The 21696-nt window shown below is 38.9% G+C and overlaps 1 protein-coding gene across 1 annotated transcript in view; it reads left to right on the top strand.

Moving 5' to 3' along the window:
• Positions 1–21696, top strand: part of IL1RL2 (interleukin 1 receptor-like 2) — a 55992-nt gene that overhangs the window by 4210 nt on the left and 30086 nt on the right. The window contains 5 exon segments of the mRNA XM_006884603.1: positions 460–694; positions 4812–5007; positions 12043–12208; positions 14425–14427; positions 20890–20961. Of these exon segments, the coding sequence (XP_006884665.1) occupies positions 460–694; positions 4812–5007; positions 12043–12208; positions 14425–14427; positions 20890–20961 (672 nt within the window).

Here is a 21696-nt window from a genome sequence, read left to right as displayed (position 1 = left end):
AGGGGACTGACTGGGTCAAATGGTATTTCTATTTCCATCTTTTGAGAAAGTGCCATACTGCCTTCCAGAGTGGTTGCATCATTTTACACTCCCAGGAACAGTGAATAAGGGTTCCAGTTTCTCTACAATTTGCCAGCATTTGTTGTTTGCTGTTTTTGTTGAATTTTTTTTTTTGTTCTTAGTGGGGAGAGATGATATCTTATAGTTCTTTTGATTTGCATCTCTCTTAGAGCATTTTGAACATCTCTTCCTGTGTTTGTTCACCATCTGAATGTCTTCTTTGGTGAAGTGCAGTGTACTCTTTAAGGGAAATCCTGACAGATAAATATTCTAGAAGTAAAATTACAACTTGGTTAGAAAAATCAGAGAAACATTTGCTAAAATTGATAAGAATCAAATGAGACATGACTTTTCTTTCACAGATGATTATTTATTTTTGCCTTTTGTTTCTTTCCATAGATGAATGCAAGGAAGTGAGCGTGAAAAATGAGACGATTTCAGTAGACCAGCCTTATGCTTTTAATTGCACACACCCTCCACAGACACTTGAGGAAGTAAATATAACATGGTATAAAAATCCTAGCAAAACCCCAATATCCAGAAGCATACAGTCTAGAATTCGTCAGGACCAGAGTTGGATCTTGTTTCTCCCCCTGACTTCTGAGGATTCAGGGATCTATCAGTGTGTCATAAAGTAAGTTCTTCCTTGAAAATAGATCTTTCCTCAGCCTTCTCTCTCTCTCTCTCTCTGTCTGTGTGTGTGTGTGAATGTACTTAGCATCCGTTTACAAAGATGTGTAAGCTTTTTAAGCCATTTGAATTGAATATATTATGTCCTTTTATTCCTTAACATTTAATGTTTATTCGCATCAACAAGAATATCCTTTCACATAAATCACAGTAGTTACCTAATTTGTGACCACTGGTAACATGATCGGTTAAGTGTGACTTGACCCACCAGTCACTCAATGAACAAAAATGTGAGGCAGTTTCCTCTCATTAAGATTTTTATACCCTTGTAAAAATAATGGAGGGTGAACACGAGCTAAAATCAACTCAATGACAACGAATTTAGTTTTATACTTTTACCTAAAGCCCACATCCTAATTTTTGATAGTTATCTTTATAACTTTTTTTCTTTTCTATAGAAGCAGGAGCGGCATCCACTTCCTAAACAACATGTCTTTGGAAACGATGAACTTTGATAAATGTCGATAGTTATAGAGGAGCTTCAGGCCTTTTGTTCATAGGGTCGCTATGGGTCATGCTCCACTCAAAGGCAATCAACAACAACAGCATAGAAGATCCAATGCAAGAGCATGCATTGCATCTAGTCCCTTTCTCTTCATCTATGCAGTTCCTTAGTATCTTACTGTTATCTTGCTATATTTCCTTCTGTTTGGATTCATTATTAGGTTCATAATGTATAGTTTTGGATAGCATATTATGCAAGTGATTTGTGTAAAAGTTTTAAGAGTAAGCCTCATCGATTTTCATCTATTCATCTTATTTTTTTTTTGCATTTTAAAGACCACGCTGAACAAATTATCATTACTAAATTTCCCTTTCCCTTTATTCACTTCCTCTTACACTATATTCACTTACACTTTATTTACATACTTCTTGTTGTTGTTGTGTATCATGGAGTCAGAACAGACCCATAGCTGACCCTCTGGTGGGTTTTCAGAGGCAGTTAATCACATGAGAGGAGATTGCCCATCCTTCTCCCACATAGCAGCTGGTGGACTTGAACTGCATGCCTTCAGGACTGCAGTGCAGCTTCTTGACAGTAGGCCACTGCTGCTATTGTTCTGTGCTGCTGAGTTGCTTGCTCATGTATAATAGCCCTGAAACCTGCTGTATCCTGTGCCAACTTTACTGTCTCTGACACACCTACTTTTATTACCCTTGTCACTGAAATAATCCATCTCATTTATCGTCTTCCTCCTTCCCTGTCCCTTCACCCTTTCAAGCATGATGTCTTTCTCTAAAGACTGGTACCTCCTTGTAACATGCCCAAAGTATGTCAGACGAAGTCTCAGAATTGTTGCATCCAAGGAGCAGCCTGGTTTCACCCCCTCTAGGATGAATCTGTTCTCCTGGCCGTCCATAGTATATTTAACACTCTTTTCAATCACCACAGCTCTTTCTGTCATACTTAATCATTGTCCAGCTTTTTGATGCATAGCAAGCAATTGCAAAAACTATGGCCTGGATCAGGTGCACCTTAGTTTCAAGATTAATGTTGTTGCTTTTCAGTACTCTGGACAGGTGACTTTCTCAATGCGGTTCATCTTTTGATTTCCTGGCTCCTAATACCAAGAGTATTGATTTTCGAGTCAAGCAAAGTAAAGCTATTAACATTTTCAATCTCTTTACCATCTATCATAATGCTGCCAGTTGGCCCAGTGGTGAGAATCTTCATTTTCTTTGTTGATCTTCAAACCATATTTAAGGCTGCAGTCTTTGACAACTACTTTTAATTTTTAACCAATATTTCTGGAAAAAGAAAAAGAAAAAAACCAACCCCAGACTTTCTACTTGAAGAACAAATTACTTCCTTCTCCTTCTAAAAAGTACTCCTCTTAATCTCCTACAAATTTATTTACACACACTTTCTTATTCCTTCTACAACTGTTTAATAAGTTCTGACAAATTATTATGCTTTCTACAATTGTTTAGCTAGTTCTGACATTCACTTGACAAAGGTTTCCCTTGCCTCTTATAGATGAAGCAAGGGTGCAGCTTGGGATTAGGTAAGACAGTTTTCACTTATACAAGTGTTAGAAATTCTACCAACATTCTTGGTTCCTGACATTTCTGGGGATTTACGGTTTATGTTTCCCCTTGTAGGTGGGTGATTAGAGCATCTGCATAATCTGCTAGCAGAGTAGTATCTTCTATTGTTAATATTATGGCATCAGTACAATGAAACTGATAGCAGAAAATCAAGGGTTTTGTTTTTATCAACCACACTTTGGCAAATGATGAGGATATGCAGATGTTTCTGGCACAGTTCCCCAAGAATAGCCCATTGCTTTTTTTATTTATTAATTTTTCTTTTTCCCCTCATTTCTTAATTTTCAAGGTGAAAGTAAACTGATTTTGAATTACAAAGCCTTCTCCTTTTTTGACACTTTTAGTATTAACAACTGCTATTGTTTTTGGCATTCTTTGACACAGAGGTGTCTCCTATATTTGGAGTGACTTGTCGCTAAATTTTTAAGTTTCTTGAGAATTTCTTTTTCTCCTTTAAAACAAAAAAAGAAAAGAAGAATAATGCTGGCTCTTAATGCAGCAAACAAGCTTTGTCTGTGTCACATCTGCTGTTGAACACTTAGGCACGTAAACAAGAGGTTGCATGATAGAGATTTTTTTAATTCTGAAAAAAAAACCCACAAACCTTCAAGGAGAAAGTTTTGGTTTTAAAGTTATTCCTTTTCTTATGTTTACACTTTTAATTTTACACTTTTAGTAGGGGAAAGACCTCAAAAGACAAAGGTAAAACTGAGAAAACTTTCCATTAAGCAAGAATTTGATCACATTACTTCTCACATCAACAGCAACTTGGAATTCGGTTGGTAGGATGTGGGATGCTGATTCCTGTCTGTGGGAACAGTACAGTTAGTTCTCTGGACCTCATCAGCTGGACTCTGCTAGCTTTTTTGTTATTACTAGTGTAGAAGTCTAGTGGTGCAGCTCTTCTTGAAGGAGGTCAACAGCATGCCCTGCTTTAGAAGGATCTGGACAATTTACTTTTTGCTGGCCTAGCCATTCCTGTTATTGCTGACCAGCTTTGGCCTTTTAGGAAGCCCATGGCAGTAATGATCCCTAGTATTGATTTTGAATCTTGGAGTTGTTGTGAATAAAATAGATATTCCCACCAAGGAATGTTACAAACAACATGCTTCACTTTAGACTTCTTAAAGAGAGGTATTTGAGCCCTTTAGATCCTGCTGAACTAAGCCAATTTGTAGCGTTAAGGAGTTATTTATATAGGTGACCACTTCATTTAGCAGGGTTGGATCTAAAAAGTTAATAATATGCCCCATGCCCTCCCCCTGCAAAGATAGTAAGATGGTTTCTTTGCAGTAGCAAAGGAGAAAATAACTAGGGATTTCAGACTGGAATTTCAGAGGGAGGCAGTCACCATTTAGGAATCAGAAATGAAGTGGCAGCATGAGATAGCAAGAAGTGGCCCAATGAGGCAGAATCCATAAAAATCCCCTTATGAATTATGTCTACAAGCATAGATCCTTGATGACACTATATCTTACTGAGATGAAGTAATGTTCTCTTGCACTATCTCTCAATGAGATGATGTGGTCCAGACCTTTTCACTTTTCAGTCTTCATGGTTCTGATTGCTTTTCTTTGCCTATCATGGTGGGGTCACCATATGTTGTACTTTTCTGACCAGCAGTAAAGTGCTGTGATCTGAGTGAACTAAGACTTTCCTTAGTCAAATGGAAAGGGAGAGAAACTCAGATTAAGTGTTTTTATGGCCTGTAGACCTCATAGCTTTCATTGAGAAGCTTTCATTACGTAAGCAGTAAAATATGTTAGCTGCACTCCAAGATGTTTTTCACCGTTGCTTTTTTTCATTTGCTGACCTTTCCTGTTTCCATAACTACATCTTTATTAAAAAGCAGGTTCAGCATGAGAATCGAGGTCTTGAGTATCCCTGTGTTATCTTAACCCCTACACATAGTGGTTTGAAAATTACCTGGAAATATTTGAAGATGAACTGAATCATTTTATTTTATTATTGGTTAAACCTTGATGAGGATTTAAACTGTTATTTTCTTACAGGAATATAAACAGCTGTCACAGAATATACGTAAATTTAGCTGCTTTTAGAAAATCTTGGTGTGGTGATCCCCAAGAGGTTCTACCAAGTTTATCAGATGAGTATATACAAACCCTACATTTTGGGAAAGATGACATCCTTACCTGCCATTTGAACTTCCCAAAGAGCTGTGTTTTGGATTTAATAAAGTGGTATAAGGTAAAACATAGTTTTTTTTACTGATAGTTTTCCTTCTCATCTTTGAATTTTATTCCTTTCTTCCATTACAGTTGTATATTTTAAGGAGAGAATGATAGAGATTTGTGCTCCTGTTAGCTAATAGATTTTTATAATTTTACACTATTGTTTATTTATCTATTATTTATCGTTTATTGTAGTTTTATAATATTTAATGTTTGAATCTACCTCTTTCTCTCAATTACCATTTTTTCCCTAGGTCATTTTTAAAGTGTCTGTTTTTCTAAGTAGTTACATAATTGTTTGAATGACTATTAAATGCACATGTGTTAAAAATCACAAGTATAAAGAAATGACTTGGTGAAAAGTCTTCTGTGATTTACAGCTTTGGAAACCCTGCGGCGAAGTTCCACTCTGCTCTGTTGGGATGCTCAAAATGAGTTATAATGGACTTGGCTTTGGGATACTCACCTTTCTGCACCTTGGCTTTTGTACCTGAAAACATTATCTTTTCTTGAATGTATTGATGCATGTTGAAATAGAAGTCATAGTACTCAGGATCCAGGATATATCAGAAAAACAAAACCAAATGGGAATTGCAGAACAGTTAATTGTGCTTACAGAAAAACTATACCTAGACCAAGAAGTGCTGTCCCAACAGAGCAAGGGAATACTGCATGACTTAAAATGAAGAAAATATGTATGTCAAGTCTGTATCTTTTTTTCATACCTATTTAATCTGTATGCTGAGCAAATAATTTGAGATGCTGGACTTTATGGAGAAGAATGTGGGAGCAGGATGGAGGAAGATTCATCACCAACCTGGGTTATGCAGATAACACAACCTGACTTAATGAAGGCTAGGAGGACTTGAGGTGCTTACTTTAGAAAATCAAGGACTGCAGCCTTCAGTATTGATTAAATCTCACCATTAAGAAAACAAAAATCCTTGCCACTGAGCCAACAGGCAACATAGATGGAAAAAAGATTGAATTTGTCAACAATTTCATCTTACTTGGAGTCGTAATCAACACTCTTGGTATCAGCAGTCAGGAAATCAGGAGATGTATAATATTAGGAAAGTCTGCTTTTAGGGATCTCTCCAAAATCCTGAAAAGCAATGATGTCAGTTTAAAGACTAAGGTGAACCTGATTAAAGCCATGGTTTTTCCAGTCACCTGCTGTGCATCTGAGAACTGGATAATAAATAGGGATGACAGGAGAAGAATCATGGTCTTTGAGTTTTGAGTTAGAGAAGATCACTTAATACTCCATGAATTTCTAAAAGATAAACAGATATAAAGATAAAGGGTACAGAGCTGACTAGTTGAAAGAGGAATGGTTAAAGTGATGGCCATATGAGTCCAGGTTAGATATCAAGGGAAATAATGTTTGAAGGAAACTTGAAACTGGGAGAAAGTAGAGAAATCAATGGCTGATGTTACTATTCTTTCCAATCCTCTAGTGGGCCTGTCAGACTTTCCTGTTATAGGTCATGTGAATCAGGATTGACTCATAGCTGATTCTCTAGCATGTTTGTAGAGGTTGTAAATTGCTTGGGAGAAGATTGCCCATCTTTCTCCTATGGAGCAGCTGGTGGATTTGAACCACTTGTTTTTTGTCTGACAACACAACTTCTTCCCACTAAGCCATCAGAGATCCCTTCTCTAAACTAATGTTGTTAGGTGCTGTCAAGCTGAATATGACTTATCATGTCTCTGTGAATAACAGATGTGAAACCTCCCTATCCTGTGCCATCTTCATCATCTCTGACACACTTGAGCCCATTTCTGCAGTCTCTTTGTCAACCCATTTTGCTGAAGGTCTTTCTCTTTTTTGCTGACCTTCTACCTTTCCAAGTATTTTTTCCTGCTCCAAGGAATAACTTCTCTTAGCAAAATTCCCAAAATATGTGAGTTGAAGTTTTGTTATCCTTACCTCCAAGGAGGATGCTGATTGCACTTTCTCCAAGACATATATATCTGCTTATTCTTTTGGCAGTCCATGGGACATTCTTCTGCAAAAGCAAAACTCAAAGATATCAATTCTTCTTTTGTCATCCTATTCACTATCCAGAATTCAGACACATAGCAAATGATTGAAAAGACAAGGGTCTGAGTCAGGCACACCTTAGTCTGCATATAGACATCATTGTTCCTCAGTTATTTGAAGAAATCCTTGACAGCAGACTTGCCTAGTGCAATATGTCTCTTAATCTCCTGACTGATATTACCAACATTTGATTGTGGATCTAAGTCAGATGAAATTGTGGACAACTTCAATTTTATCTATCGTGATGTTCCATATCCATCCAGTAGTGAAGGACTTTTTGACTCTTAATATGGAAATGAAATCAGTATTGATAGCTATAATCTTGAAAATTCTGCTGCAAGCATTTCAAGTCCTCCTTACTTTTGGCAAGCAAGATTGTGTAGTGCACAACGGAGGTTGTTGATGAGTCTTCATTTGTTCCTGATCCCACATTCTTCTTCATAGAATGCTGCTTCTAGAATGATTTGCTTAGCATGCAGATTGAAACTATAGAGGCTATAAAAAGAACTCAAACTCATTGCCATTAAGACAACTTCAACTCATAACATCCCTCCATTGGTTCCTTGATGGTATAAATATTTAAGGAATGACACTTCCCATCTTACTCTCTGAGTGACTGGTGGATTGAAACAGCTGACCTGTACGTGAACAGCCTGGTATGTTACAAGTTATAATACAAGAGCTCCTACAGACACTGCTATTGTTGTTGTGTATCATCGAATCTAAACTGACCCATAGCTGACCCTCCAGCAGGTTTTCAGAGGCAGTTAATCATACATGAGGAGATTGCCCATCCTTCTTCCATGGAGCGGCTAGTGGCCTCGAACCATGTGCCTTCAGGATTGCAGTGCAGCTTCTTAATGCTAGACCCACAGAAATTAGAAAGCTAAAAAACAACAAAACACATACACAAACCAACCAAAAACAAAGCCAAAAACAAAATTCCAACAACAAACCAAAACTACAATCACACCTTAGGAGATTTACTAATTCTTTGTCGGCCTCACAGATTTCTCTTTCTCTATAGCAGAAGGTCAGCTAAAAAGAGAAAGGCTCTTACCTATTATACATAATCATTACAAAGTCAGTTGACTCATTAACACTTAACAACAGCAGCAACATATTTGAATCTAAGATATAGAGGTCCCCAGTGGTTCTAGCCAAGGGAGCTCTGGTGACTTTAGTGAGTAAGGAGCTGCCCTGCCAACCCAGTGGCAGGTGGTTCAAATCCACCAGCTGCTCCAGGCAAGAAAGATCTGCAAGCTCCTCTCCTGTCTCTCTGAATCTTCACAAATATTTCTCTAACAATTGAGCGTACAGTCAATTTAAATATCCTTATTCTTAAAACTCATCAAATACAGTATATTTAAAGTACTTTTTTCCTTGCCCTAAATCTGTTTTTCATGCACTCATTTCTCTGTCATCTAACAATACCCTTTTATAAGCTAGAAACAAATTCCTCTCTCTCTCATTATCCCCAAATTTGTCACTAAACCCTGTGAACTAGAACTGTGGCTGTTCCATTCTTGTTAGCTGCCTTAGATGTTCTCATATAAGCTTTTATTTAGGTGTGTTGTGTAGCGTTGAATTGGAACTGACCCATAGCTCATCCTCTGGTAGATTTTCAGAGGCAGTTAACTGCAAGAGAGATTGCCCATCATTCTCCCACGGAGCAGCTGGTGGATTCGAACCAGATGCCTTTGTGATTACAGCTCATCTTCTAGCCACTAGGCCACCAGAACATGAAATATTTTCTCAAGTGGTTTCCTGGTCTTTAGGATGATCTTGCCTTTGATCAGTTTCTACATAATTATTCTAGGGATTTTTAAAATATGTATATATGATCACCTTTTACTCACTTGCTCAAAAAGCATTCATTTCATGATTTTCTATGGCTTTATCAGCTTTATTTTCATCATTCTCATATACATGGTATGTTTCAGACTGCTCTAAGGAAGTATGTGCCTCAGGCCATGGCACACACTGAGTCAGAAATGTGTAGTGTTTTTTTGGTGTTACTAATACGAATAAAAGAAAAATACAAATGTTGGCTGACCTTATAAGTATTTTACTATTAAATTCTGTCATTAAGACATAACCCAAGAATTTTTAAATAAAGATCAAGGCATGCTGAGAGCTTTGACTATAAAATAATGCCCCAGTGGATCAAAGTACGGGCAGTCCAGGTGGCTGTAAAGGGACAAAATGGTCTGTCTGTACCTTATTTAGATTTATCTTAATAACATTGAATATATGTAAGTCACCACTAGGCCAATTGAAAGCACCAAGTTAGATGGAGAAGAGATTGAGATTGTTAACAATTTCAGCTTGCTCCAGTCCACAATTAACACTCTTGGACCCAGCAGCCAAGAGATCAAAAGATAAATTGGATTAGGAAAGTCTGCTGTGAGGGACCTCTCCAAAGTGCTGAATTGCAAAGCCTAGAGACTAAGTAAGGTGTGCCTGATCCAGGATATAGTCTTCACAATTACTTGTTATGCATCAAAGAGTCTGACAATGATAAGGATAGCAGAATTGATGCTCTGAGTTGTGGTGCTGGAGAAGAATACTGAACATACCATGAACTACCAAGAGAACAAACAGGTCTTTCCCAGAGAGGGTGAAACCAAGTTCCTCTCTGGAGGCAAGGATTTTGGTGCTCCATCTCACATACTTTGGGCATGTTGCCAGGAGGGACCAGTCCTTAGAGAAGGACTTCATGATTAGAAGGGTGGAGGGACAATATAGGAGAAAATGATCTTGGATGAGATGGATTGACACAGTGACTGGTGCAGGTGTGATGAAGATACTGAGATTAAATCAGGATAGGACATGGTTCACAGCTATTGTACATAGGATTGCTATAAATTGCAGATGACTTGATGACACATAACAACAACAACAAAGAATGTATGAATCAGAGGGGGGTGTTTTCAATAAAGAAAGCATAGAAAGGGAGACCTAGATATTGTGTCTATGTAGGTATTATAAAAGGAACAGGTTTCTGGTGTTAAAAAAACCTCACTAAACACAAGTTTGTTTTACCCCTACTCTCATAGTATGTTGTCAGAGTTTTATATCTTCTACCATTGACTTATTACCAAGAGCCATTTTATTTGGTAAGCAATTATGCAATTATAGTACAGTTTCCCCAGTGAGACACTAACAGGGAGAAAAGACAAGGCTTCTAGAAAGTCATAGTTGATGTTGTAAATCAACTCAATGTTCATTCTGGCTTTATTGAGTTTCACCCTGCAAGATGGACCCATTCACATTGTTTCAACAATGGAGAATTAAATCTTAAGTCCAATGAACCATAATTGACTCAGTGATGAGTGAGGCAAACATTTGGGCAATTAAATCTGTTTAATTAGGAGTTTACATGCTTATCTATTAGATTATAAACTTCCTGAGACCTAGATCGTATCTTGTTTCTGCCTGACAATAGGCTTTAATAGTTCTAGCAAAGAACAGGAATTGAATGTTTGAATGAATAAGCCAAACTAGTTGTCATCAAGACAGAGCGAGCAAACTTGTCTTGGAAGGAGAGGAGTAGAGTGATCCTTAGAAGCGAGGATGGTGAGACCTAGCTGCACATACTTAGGGTGTGTTGTCAGGCGGGAGCAGTCACTGGAGAAGGATAGCATGCTTAGAACAACAGGTCAGAGGAAAAGAGGAAGACCTTGAATGAGATGGATGGATGTAGTGACTGTTAAATGGACTTACGCACAGCATGGCACAGTATTGGGCCAGGGTTCACTTTGTTGTATACAGCATTGCTAGCAGTAGGGGTCAACCTGTCAACACCTAATAAAGATTTCCATAGAGCTGATCCCGAATAATGAGAAAGAGTCCATATGTGGAGTACTAATACTCTATAGGGTTTTCATGATTGACTTCTGAGGGGCTGATCAGAGGCCTTTGTTCCGAGGCACTGGGAGGATATGAAGTGCTCTTCTTTCAGTTAGTTGCCACATGCACTCAATTAGCTAAACAGTCACTCTATGAAATGAGACTTCCTCAAGGGAGGAGACAAACTGAGAAAAGGTTGAGTCTGAGATGGAGGGAGTAGTAACTAGCAGGAGTAAGGCTCTTACAACAGGATATAGGAATGGTAGGGCTTGCTCAGTGGGTGGTTGCTGAGGAAGACAGGTGAGAAAGGTACACCTGAGATTAACCAGCAGCCCTATAAACTTGATTGGCATTCTTTGTCTATTTGTGAGGTCTCCAAATACAGTGTTGGAGCAAAGATATTTTTGACTCTGAAAAGTTCAAATCCTAGTAAATGGACGAAGTGTCATTAGTCCTTTAATGTAGAAGAAGCAATCCACGTTCACCTGGGCTTGTAACCCTAGCAAAGGTTTGGCGCCACTAGACCGGTCCATCGGCTGATCAGTGTGGGTAAAATGAATGGTATGCCTCTCTGCTTACCTCCTCCTACCCTAATCTTTCATGGCCTAGCCCAGTTCCTGCTCCCCCATGATGGCTTCCTTTTCAAAGATGGAAGGAGCACTTGGTTTTCTTCGGTTTTGTCTCAGTCCATAGGACAATGGAAAATAAAAATGTAATGCATCATTCATTTTAGCCATACTTTGTTAAGTCTTCTGGATGTCTTGCCTTCCAAGCAAATTGCAGGTGGTATCCTAGTGCTAAGGAGTTGTCCTCCCAACCTGAAGGCACACAGTTCAAATCCATCATCAGCTACTCTGTAGGAGAAAGATGAACAATGTCCTCCCATGTGATTTACTGCCTCTGACAACCCACTGAAAGGTCAGCTCTTGATTGGTTCTGCACATAACAACAGTAACAATGGGGACTATAGTCTTTCTTCTACAGCAAACATTTCAAGTCACTATAAGTTGTCATGATTCAAGGGCACCTAACAACAATAACTACAAGGGACCACCATATTATTTTCTTATGAGATACAATAGTCATAGGATGGTATGAAGAATGTTATTAGTTCCTCTAAATTCTCATAGAATTCTCTATTTTTGTGTTTAGGATTGTGAAGAGATTAATGAAGAGCAAGAGCACTTTAAATCTGTGGGGAGAAAGCTTTTAGTGAAAAACGTCTCAGAAGAAGATGAAGGGAAATATGCATGTCAAGTAAGACTGACACACGCGGGGAAAGAATACACAGTTTTAAATAGCATTAGTGTAGATGTCAGTAAGTATACTCACCTGTGACCTTGACCTCCTCTTGGCTTCGCACGGGCTTGCTAGTCTTTGGCAGAGGTGGTTCTGCACCTTTCTTTTTCTGAAGATTATTTTCTTTCTTTCTCATTCCTGCCAATCCATTGGGTTTCTGAGGCTGTAAATCACACAGGCAGAGATTATCCGTCTTTCTCCCTTGTAGATGCTGGAGAATTCAAGTTACCAGAGTCCTCTGAGGCTTTAGGTTGGCAGCAGAACACTTACATCTCTAAACAGTCATTATTAAGATTGGAGAAAGATTACAATCAAAGGACATGGGCAGTATAGTTTTCTCATATTAGAAGACAGCATATGAAAAATTTTTGGTTCCTATGTGAAAACAAAGTGAGGTCATGTTTGTAACAAAGCTACCATGGTGCTAGGGAAACCATAAGTGCTCAATGAATGTTTTGCTCAGTTATTACTGTTATGAATGTTCTGGTGGTCCATTCTATTTAGAGTCTCAGCAGAGTTCAAGGTCTTGAACTTGACCACAAGACATCTGAATATTCCTAGAATTTCAGTGATAAACCTGGATTGACCAATTGTCTTGAAGATTTATAAACAAAATCTTAGGGGATCAAAGAAACCTTAAAACTAATTTCAATTGAACCATTAATTATATAAAGGCCTAGAAGAAACTTATTCAAGCTGACAAAGTTAGTTAATGACAAAAAACAGGATGAGAGTTCAGATCTTCCATGTCTTGCAAATAATTTCTCCTCTGAATATATAGGGTAAGGAGTTCCAGCTAGGCCACATCTTTCGTGCTTTCTTCAGCACAGTGCTATATGTTTAAGTTATTGGAGGCCAGGGTAGGGAACTTGAATCTTCTATTGGCTCCACAGGAGAAAGAACTGGTGATCTGCTACTTAAGGAGTAACTCTATTCTACAATTCTACAACGCGGTAATGAGTCGAACCGAATCTGACAGCACACAACAACAAACTAAATGGAGAGGATGGAAGGTTTGATTATAGTTTTGGTTTTGGTTCCCCCACCCCAGGCCCTTTTGGACTTATATTTTGTTTTCTTTTTTTGCTGTTTTGGTTTTGAAATGCTTTTATTATTTGTAAAACTTCAGAGTACTAGAAATGTTCAGCTCAATGATGAGACTTCTTTGGGTGATAAGTTCCTCTTCTATTCCTGGAGAGGCTTCTGGGAGTCATTTATTTACTTACAATCCAGTTTTGTGTTGTTATGTGTCATTAAGTTCAGTATGACTCATAGTGACTCTATAAGCAACTTGTAGACAACAGATGTGAACTCTACCTTTTAATGTGCCATTCTCCTCATCTTTGCTATATTTGAGCCCATTATTCCAGTCACTGTATCAGTCCATCTTTCCAAGCAGGATGTCCTTTTTCAAAGGCTGGCCCCTTCTAACCACATACTCAGAGTACTGAGATAAAGCTTCATCATCCTTGCCTTCAAGGAGCACCATAGTTGTACAGTCAGTCTCCAAGACAAATTTGTTTATTCTTCTAGCAGTCAATAGGATGTTGAGTACTCTTTTCCAACACCACAACTCAAAAACATCAATTCTACATCATCATTTTTAGTTATTGCCCAACTTTCAGATGCATAAAAGATAATTGAAAAAGACCATGACTTGAATCAAGTTAATCTTAGTCTTTAAACTGATATTTTTGATCTTTAGCACTTTGGAGAGGTTCTTGACAGCAGATTTCCCCAGTGTGATAAATCCTTTGATTACCTGACTGCTGTACCAAGAGTATTTATTGTGGATCCAAGTAAGATGAACTCACGAACAGTAACTATACACATGATCTCACAGGATGGATTACATAGAAATCAGATTGACTACACCTGTAGAAAGTATTGCTGGAGAAGTTCAATATCAGCAGTCAAAATCAGGCCAGTGCTGACTGTGGAGCAAACAGATCATCAACTACTCATCTGCAAGTTCCAAATGAAGCTGACGAAAATGAAAACAAGTCCATGAGAAGCAAAATATAACCTTAAATCTGTCCTACTTGAATTTAAAAACCATCTCAAGAATAAGTTTGAGGCATTGGACCTAACGATTGAAGGCCAGATGAGTTGTGGGGTAACAAGATTATCATCCATGTTGTTGTTATGTACCATTGAGTTGGAACCAACCCATAGCTGACGCTCCAGCAACACGTAATCACAAGGAAGATTACCCATCTTTCTCCCACAGAGCAGCTGGTGGACTCGAAACACATGCCTTCGGGATTACAGCACAGCTTCTTGCCTCTAGGTCACCTGAGATCCCTGGGTCTAAAGGAGACATTTTATGTTGGGTCTAAATCCAATGTTTTTAGTGCTTCAGTATGCTGTTAGGAATGGTGAGAGCTGAGGCTAAAAAATTAAACAGGGTCTTGGTCAAGGGATTGGACATAAATGTGTAGACTTTACCAGGGAGCTGCTGAAGAGCTCTTGTGGATACAAGGACAGAGTGATGTGGCTATATTTGTGATGTGTTATATCACCAAGAGATAGGATGATGGAGGAGTTGATGGGGATCTTGAGACATATATGTGTAGGAAGCTGCCACAGTACCCACAGGACAAAAGAATGTCTGAATTGGGTGGAGGTGGTGGGGGATTTCCTCCTGCACGGAGTCATTTACTGACTATTTACCAAAGGCCTGGTAAGAGTAGGTCCCACGCAAAGTCAAGGGAGTATGATGCTGTCTGTCTGCTCATTATGGAGCATAAAATCTGAAGAGGGAGGAGATAAAAAGATTGAACAGATAACCCACTAAGGAAATAATATAATTACAAAGGAGATTAACACACTAAAGGAAAGAAAAAAATTAGATCAACCAGATAAAGATCTGTTGAGAAGATAATAAATCAGGAAAAACTCCCTGATAATAGTGAAAAGTAAGGAATTATTTGCTAAATGGTAGAATAGATGACGTTTCTCCAGACTGAGGGAAAAGTAAAAGTGAAGATCCTGTAGCAAGAAGGACTGAGGTATCTCAAGACCAGGAAGCAGGTGGTTTGTGTTGGAGTAAATGGCTGAGGGAGAACATGGTAAGTGGTGAGTTTAAGTATTCAGAGATTAAAACCAAGTTAAAACAAAACAGTTATTGCCAAGTCGATCTGATTTATGATGACACCATGTATGTCAAAGCAGAACTGTGCTCCATAGGTTTTTCAGTGACTGTTCAGAACTAAATTCCCAGAGCTTTCTCCCAATGCATATTTGTGTGCACATGAAACTTCAGCTTTTCATTTAACAGCTAAAGGTGCTCACTGTATCACTCACGGAGTCCTAAAATCAAGAAAGGGTTTGTAATCCAAATTGAGAAGTTGAGAATGTATCCTAAGAGAAAAAGGAAGTGTGCACAGCGGTTGGGAACAGGAGAGCAGTATGATGTGATTTACATTTCAGAGGAATTATCTCATTGTGCACAGAATGCTCAGTACAGAGGCAAGACGTGAGTGCAGTGAGGCAAGGGAGGTATACTGGTACAGATAACATGATGACACTGAAGATAGGGAGATGTGGATCAATTAAAAGCATTTTAAGAAGTATAATGCATAATTGAATGTGGTAGGTGACATGGAAGATAGGCCTTTGGCTTATACAACCCACTGAATTAGGATTCTATTCAATGAAATAAGATAGTTGGAATAAAATGGGATTTAGGAGTGAAGCAATGGATAGGTTAAGTGTGAAGTGCTTATAAGAAGATGCAGATAGGTAACATCCTTTATGGGCCTATAATTTTACAAGTCATCAGACTTTGGGCAGTAAATGAAAGAGTATATAGGAGATTGTGTAGGAAAAGAGTACAAGGTGGAAATATAAGGTGGGGAACAGTTCCTTAGGAGCTCTGGTGGCCCAGTGGTAAGGAGTTGCACTGGCAATCCAAAGGTACATATTTCAAATCCATTAGCTGCTCTGCAAGAGAAACATGGTAATATCCTCTTGTGCAATTAACTGCCTCTGAGAATCTGCTAGAGATTAAGTTATGGGTAGGTTCTGACTTGATAGTAACCCACAATAACTATAATAGAATGATTTGTAGATATTCTATTTATGGGATCTAGTGGATGAGGAGACTATAATGTTTCAGAGCAATTGACCCTGAAAATTAGAAGCGTGAATTACTCATCACTAAGGCATATTTCATAGACCCCTATTACCATGTGGATGTAATTTTCTGTGGTAAGACAATCCCTAATGATCTTAGATTTGTTGTCATTTATTTAAAAAATCTCTTTCAGATGGTAAGGTTTCCAAAAGATTAGATTTCATTATGGACCATACAAGCAAGATATAATGGAAAAAAATACATTAGCGATGTTAGATAATAAAACTGACAGCAATAAGACAATGATTAAACTCAGTGACAATAAAAACCTTTGGACAATATTCCTCCAAACAATAAATTGTGAATTGGCTGCTAGTGAGACAATATTACCCAAGTTTGGTAAAGATCACATAATTTTTTAAGATACGTTGTTGTTGGGTGCCATCAAGTCAAGTACAACTTACAGTGACCTTATGAACAATGGATCTGAACTTCGTCTTAGCCATCTTCTCACTGCCTTATACACTAGGGCCAATTGCTGCAGTCACCATGTCAGTCCACCTGGTTGGAGGTTTTCCCCTCCTTCGCCATCCCTCTACCTTTCCCAGCATCATGTCCCTCCCCAAGGAACAGCCCCTCCTAGCAACATGTCCAAAGTATGAGATGAAGCCTTATCATCCTTGCCTCCAAAGAGCACTCTGGCTGCACCCTCTCCAGGGCATATTTATTTGTTCTTTTGTCAGTCCATGGGATGTCCAGTGCTCTTCTCCAAGACCACAATGCAAAGGCATCAATTCTTCTTCTGTCATCCCTATTTATTGTCCAGCTCTCAGATGCATAGCTAGTGTTCAGAGAGACCATAGCCTGAATCTATTGTCTGGAGTTTCTTCTCTGAAGCAGTTGCATTAGATATATGACTCCAAAATGCAGCAGTTGAATTACTGTGGACATACCTACACACCAGTATCTTGTAAAATATGTGACTTGCTCTCACTTAGTATAATAGAGCAAGATTTAGCCAAGATGCTAGTCTTATCCTCTATGAGAAAGCTAAGCCTTATTTGATGTCACACTATGACATATCCCTTGAGAATGTTTTTGGTAGATTAATTAATGGTGACATTATATTATTTCAGAAGGATAGGCTTGAAAGTTGCAACAGTAAACATACCAATGATTATTTCCAAAACTCACTGCTTTGAGTTGGCTCTGACTCACAGCAACCCTTCATAGAGTTTCCAAAGTTATAAACTTTTACTGGAGATTTCCTTATGTTTTCTACCTTGAAGCAGTTCATAGCTTTGAAATATCCACTTGTTTTTAGTTAGGAGCCTAACATGGAACGCATTACATTCATTTAAAGAATAAGATACATCTGATCCAAGCCACAGTATTTTCAATGACTTCATATGCATGTAAAAGTTGGACAATGAGTAAAGAAGACCTGTGAAGAATTGATGCTTTGAAATGTTATCTTATGTTGGATTTTTACTATATCATAGACTAATGCGAAACCTATATTTGGACCAGGAGGCAGTCGTCAGAACAGAGCAAGGGAACACTGCATGGTTCAAAATTGGGAAGGGCGTACGCCAGGGATGCATCCTATCTCCATACCTTTTCAACCTATATGCAGAACAGATTATCTGGGAGGCTGGGCTCTATGAGGAGAAATGTGGGGTCAAGATTGGTGGATGATTTATCAACAATCTGTGTTATGCAGATGACACAACCCTGCTTGCTGAAACTGAAGAGGACCTGAAGCACCTGCTGCAAGAGGGTCAAGGACTGCAGCCTACAATATGGATTGAGGCTCAATGTCAAGAAGCCAAAGATTCTCACCACTGGACCAATTGGTAGCATCAGGATGGATGGTGAAGAGATTGAGATTGTACACAGCTTTAGTTTGCTTGGCTCCACAGTCAACACTCTTGGCACCAGTGGCCAGGAAATTAAAAGGCATATTGCCATGGGAAAGTCTGCTGTTAGGGACCTCTCCAGGGTACTGAAGAGCAATGGTGTCTCTCTGGAGACTAAGGTGCGACTAAGGTGCGTTTGATAAAGGCCATGGTCTTCGCAATCACTTGTTATGCATCAGAGAGTTGGACAATGACCAAAGAGAATAGAAGGAGAATTGATGCCTTTGAGCTGTGGTGCTGGAGAAGAGTATTGAGAATACCATGGACTGCTAGGAAAACAAACAGATTTGTCCTGGAAAGGGTTAAACCGGGTGGCTCCTTGGAGGCAAGGATTCTGAGGCTCTGTCTAACATACTTTGGACATGTTGTGAGGAGAGATCGGTCCTTGGAGAGGGACATCATGCTTGGGAGGGTGGAGGGACAGTGTAGGAGGGGAAGGCCCTCTATGAGGTGGATTGATTCAGTGACTGGGATAATCAGGATGGGAGTGTCAGAGACAGTGCGATTGGCACAGGACAGAGCAGATTTTAGGGCTGTTGTACATAGGGTCGCTATGAGTCGCAAGCGACTCGACGGCACATAACAACAACAACAACAACAACAACAACATTGACTTCCAGAAGAATGTTCAAACTTGACTTTGAGGAAATGCAGCCTGAGTGCTCTTTAGAAGCAAAAGTGATGAGATATCATCTCACATACTTTGGCCATACTGTGCAGAGATGCCAGTCTCTAGAGAAAGACTTCATGCCTTGGAGAAGTAGAGATCGAGGGAAAGAGAAAAAAACTCTTTATGAGATGGATTGAAACAGTGACTGCAATGTTGCACTTGAGCACAGCAGAGATTGTAAGGATGGTATAGAGTTGTTAGGGTTTCCTCCTTTGAATACAAGGTTTCTTAGAGTCAGAGTGGATTCACAGTAGCATCTAACAACTAAACAGCCAAACAAATAAACCACGTCATCACTGTTGATTGGAATTGACTCATGGAGAAAGGCTGAGGGGTGAGGAAATGTCATTGACATTAAACTGGTTGTTTTTGTTCATGTTCATTGTTTCTTTTGCAACTATATCACATAGGAGGGGTTTGCCCATCTTTCTCTCATGGAGCCATTGGTAGATTCAAATTGTCTTTGGGTTGATAGTATAACTCCTTCACCTGTTAAGCTATCAGAGCTTCATTTTTTAAAGTGGTAGTAGTTGTTATGTGCTATAAAGTCAGGTCTTAATCGCAGTTGAATCTCTAACAGAATTGTAGAATGTGACTCATATTATTTTTATTTTTCAATTGGTAGCACAGCTCTGTTGTAGCACAACTCTTGACTCAAGAGGCTATCGGAGCAGCCTTATAAAGTGGCAATTGAACAAAATAATTGAGGCATATTGTGTGGATCACAACAAGCTGTGGCTGACTCTGAGAAGAATGGGAGTCCCATAACACTTGATTGTACTTATGTGAAACCTATACTTGGACTGGGAGGCAGTCATCAGAACAGAGCAAGGAAACAGTGCATGGTTCAAAATTGGAAAGAGTGTGCTCCAGGGATATGTCTTATCTCCATACATACCTTTTCAATCTATATGCACGACAGATTATCCAGGAGGCTGGGCTCTATGAGGAGAAATGTGGCATCAGACTTGGAGGAAGACTCATCAACAACCTGTGTTATGCAGATGATACAACCCTGCTTGCTAAAACTGAGGAGGACCTGAAGTGCTTGCTGCAGAAGGCCAAGGACTACATACAGCCTTCAGCATGGACTGAAGCTCAACATAAGAAAAAACAAAGATTCTCACCACTGGGACAATTGGCAGCATTATGACAGATGGTGAAGAGATCGAGGTTGTTAACAGCTTTTGTTTGCTTGGGTACCAGAAGCCAGGAAATGAAAAGATGAATTGCATTGTGAAAGTCTGCTACCAGAGACCTCTCTAAAGTACTGAAGAGCAACACTGTCAGTCTGGAGACTAAGATGTGCCTGATCTAGGCCATAGTCTTTGCAATTACTTGCTATGCATTAGAAAGCTGTACAATGACTAGGAATGATAGGAGAACTGATGCCTTTGAGCTGGGGTGCTGGAGAAGATTATTGAATATACCATGGGCTGCTAGGAGAACAAACAAATTCATCCTAGAGAGCGTGAGACCAGGCTGCTTCTTTGAGGCAAGGATTCTGAAGCTTTGTCTGACATACTTCGGACATGTTGCAAGGCAGGATCAGTCCTTGGAAAGGAATATTAGGCTTGGGAGAGTGGAGGGACAGTGTAAGAGAGGAAAACCCTTGATTAGATGCATTGATTCAGTGACTGGGGTAATGGGGGTAGTTGTGTCTGAGACAATAAGATTGGCACAGGATAGAGGAGGGTTTAGGGCTATTGCATGTAAGGTTGCTATGAGTCACAGGGAACTTGATAGCACATAACAACAACAACGATTGTGTAAAAAAATAAATATAATTTATAAACCTTCACTCAAATAAAAAAATACTAAAAAAATTTATTTACTATAAAAACATCCCCAAATACACATTTATGTAATGAGATTTTTGTCACATACACAACACAAGTCTTAGTTTTTCTCAGCCAATATCTATTGCAGATCTGCTTTATGCTATGCTTTCCTTATTTTATTATATTGAAATAGTAGAGAATCTGTCACACATGATTCTAATGCACTTTTCTGTGGATATGATTTTTTAACAGAAAAAGTTTTGTATGGAGACAGAATCCCTAAAATTACTTACCCAAGAAACAATTCAATTGAAGTAAAACTTGGTAAGTACATGCCATGATGAAAACACTAAGGGCAGAGATCTATATGTCAACATACCTTAGTGTCTTTTTTGAACTTTGAGAATGAAGAGACATACACACCAATCTTTGTTTCAGTTTTTGTATATCGAAGATCATTTTTTTTAAATTAAAAAAAATAATCCAAAAAACCAGGAGACTGGAAGGAAGTCTGTGGGAAGTCATGGGAGCAGAGGCCTGGTAGTGAACACTCTGGATCTACGTGGCTACTAGAAAAGTCTGTCCCTGTAAAAGCAATGCAAATGTTAAAAAAGGTTCTTGACAGAGAAGATGTATCATATAAAACTACAACTCACTGAAATTGATTGAGGATTCTAGAGTATAAAATTTAACATTGGAAAATATGCAGAAGGAGTAAGGGAAGTTATCATGTTATGTTTCATTTACATAGGGAGGATGATATATGTATTACCTATGGATTTCCAAAGGAACAAACAAATATGTCTTAGAGAAGGTGTAGCCAGAGTACTCCTTGGAGGCAAGGATGGTGAAATTTCATCTCACACACTTTGGGCATGTTACTAGGAAAGGGTTTTCCTTGGAGAAGGACGTCATGTTTAGAAAGGTACAGGGGTGGTGATAGAGGAAGACCCTCAACAAAGTGTATTGATACAGTGATTACAGCAATGGCCTTGAGTGTGTGAGAGATTGTGCAGGTGGCAAAGCATGAGACAGTGTTCAAATCTGTTGTTTTTTTTT

Source organism: Elephantulus edwardii, unplaced genomic scaffold (genome assembly GCF_000299155.1).
Source record: "Elephantulus edwardii isolate Elephantulus edwardi_28Jun2011 unplaced genomic scaffold, EleEdw1.0 scaffold00036, whole genome shotgun sequence".
Classification (NCBI taxonomy): Eukaryota; Metazoa; Chordata; class Mammalia; order Macroscelidea; family Macroscelididae; genus Elephantulus; species Elephantulus edwardii.
Note: the sequence above shows the minus strand (reverse complement) of the source record. Positions and strands in the feature narration are given on the sequence as shown.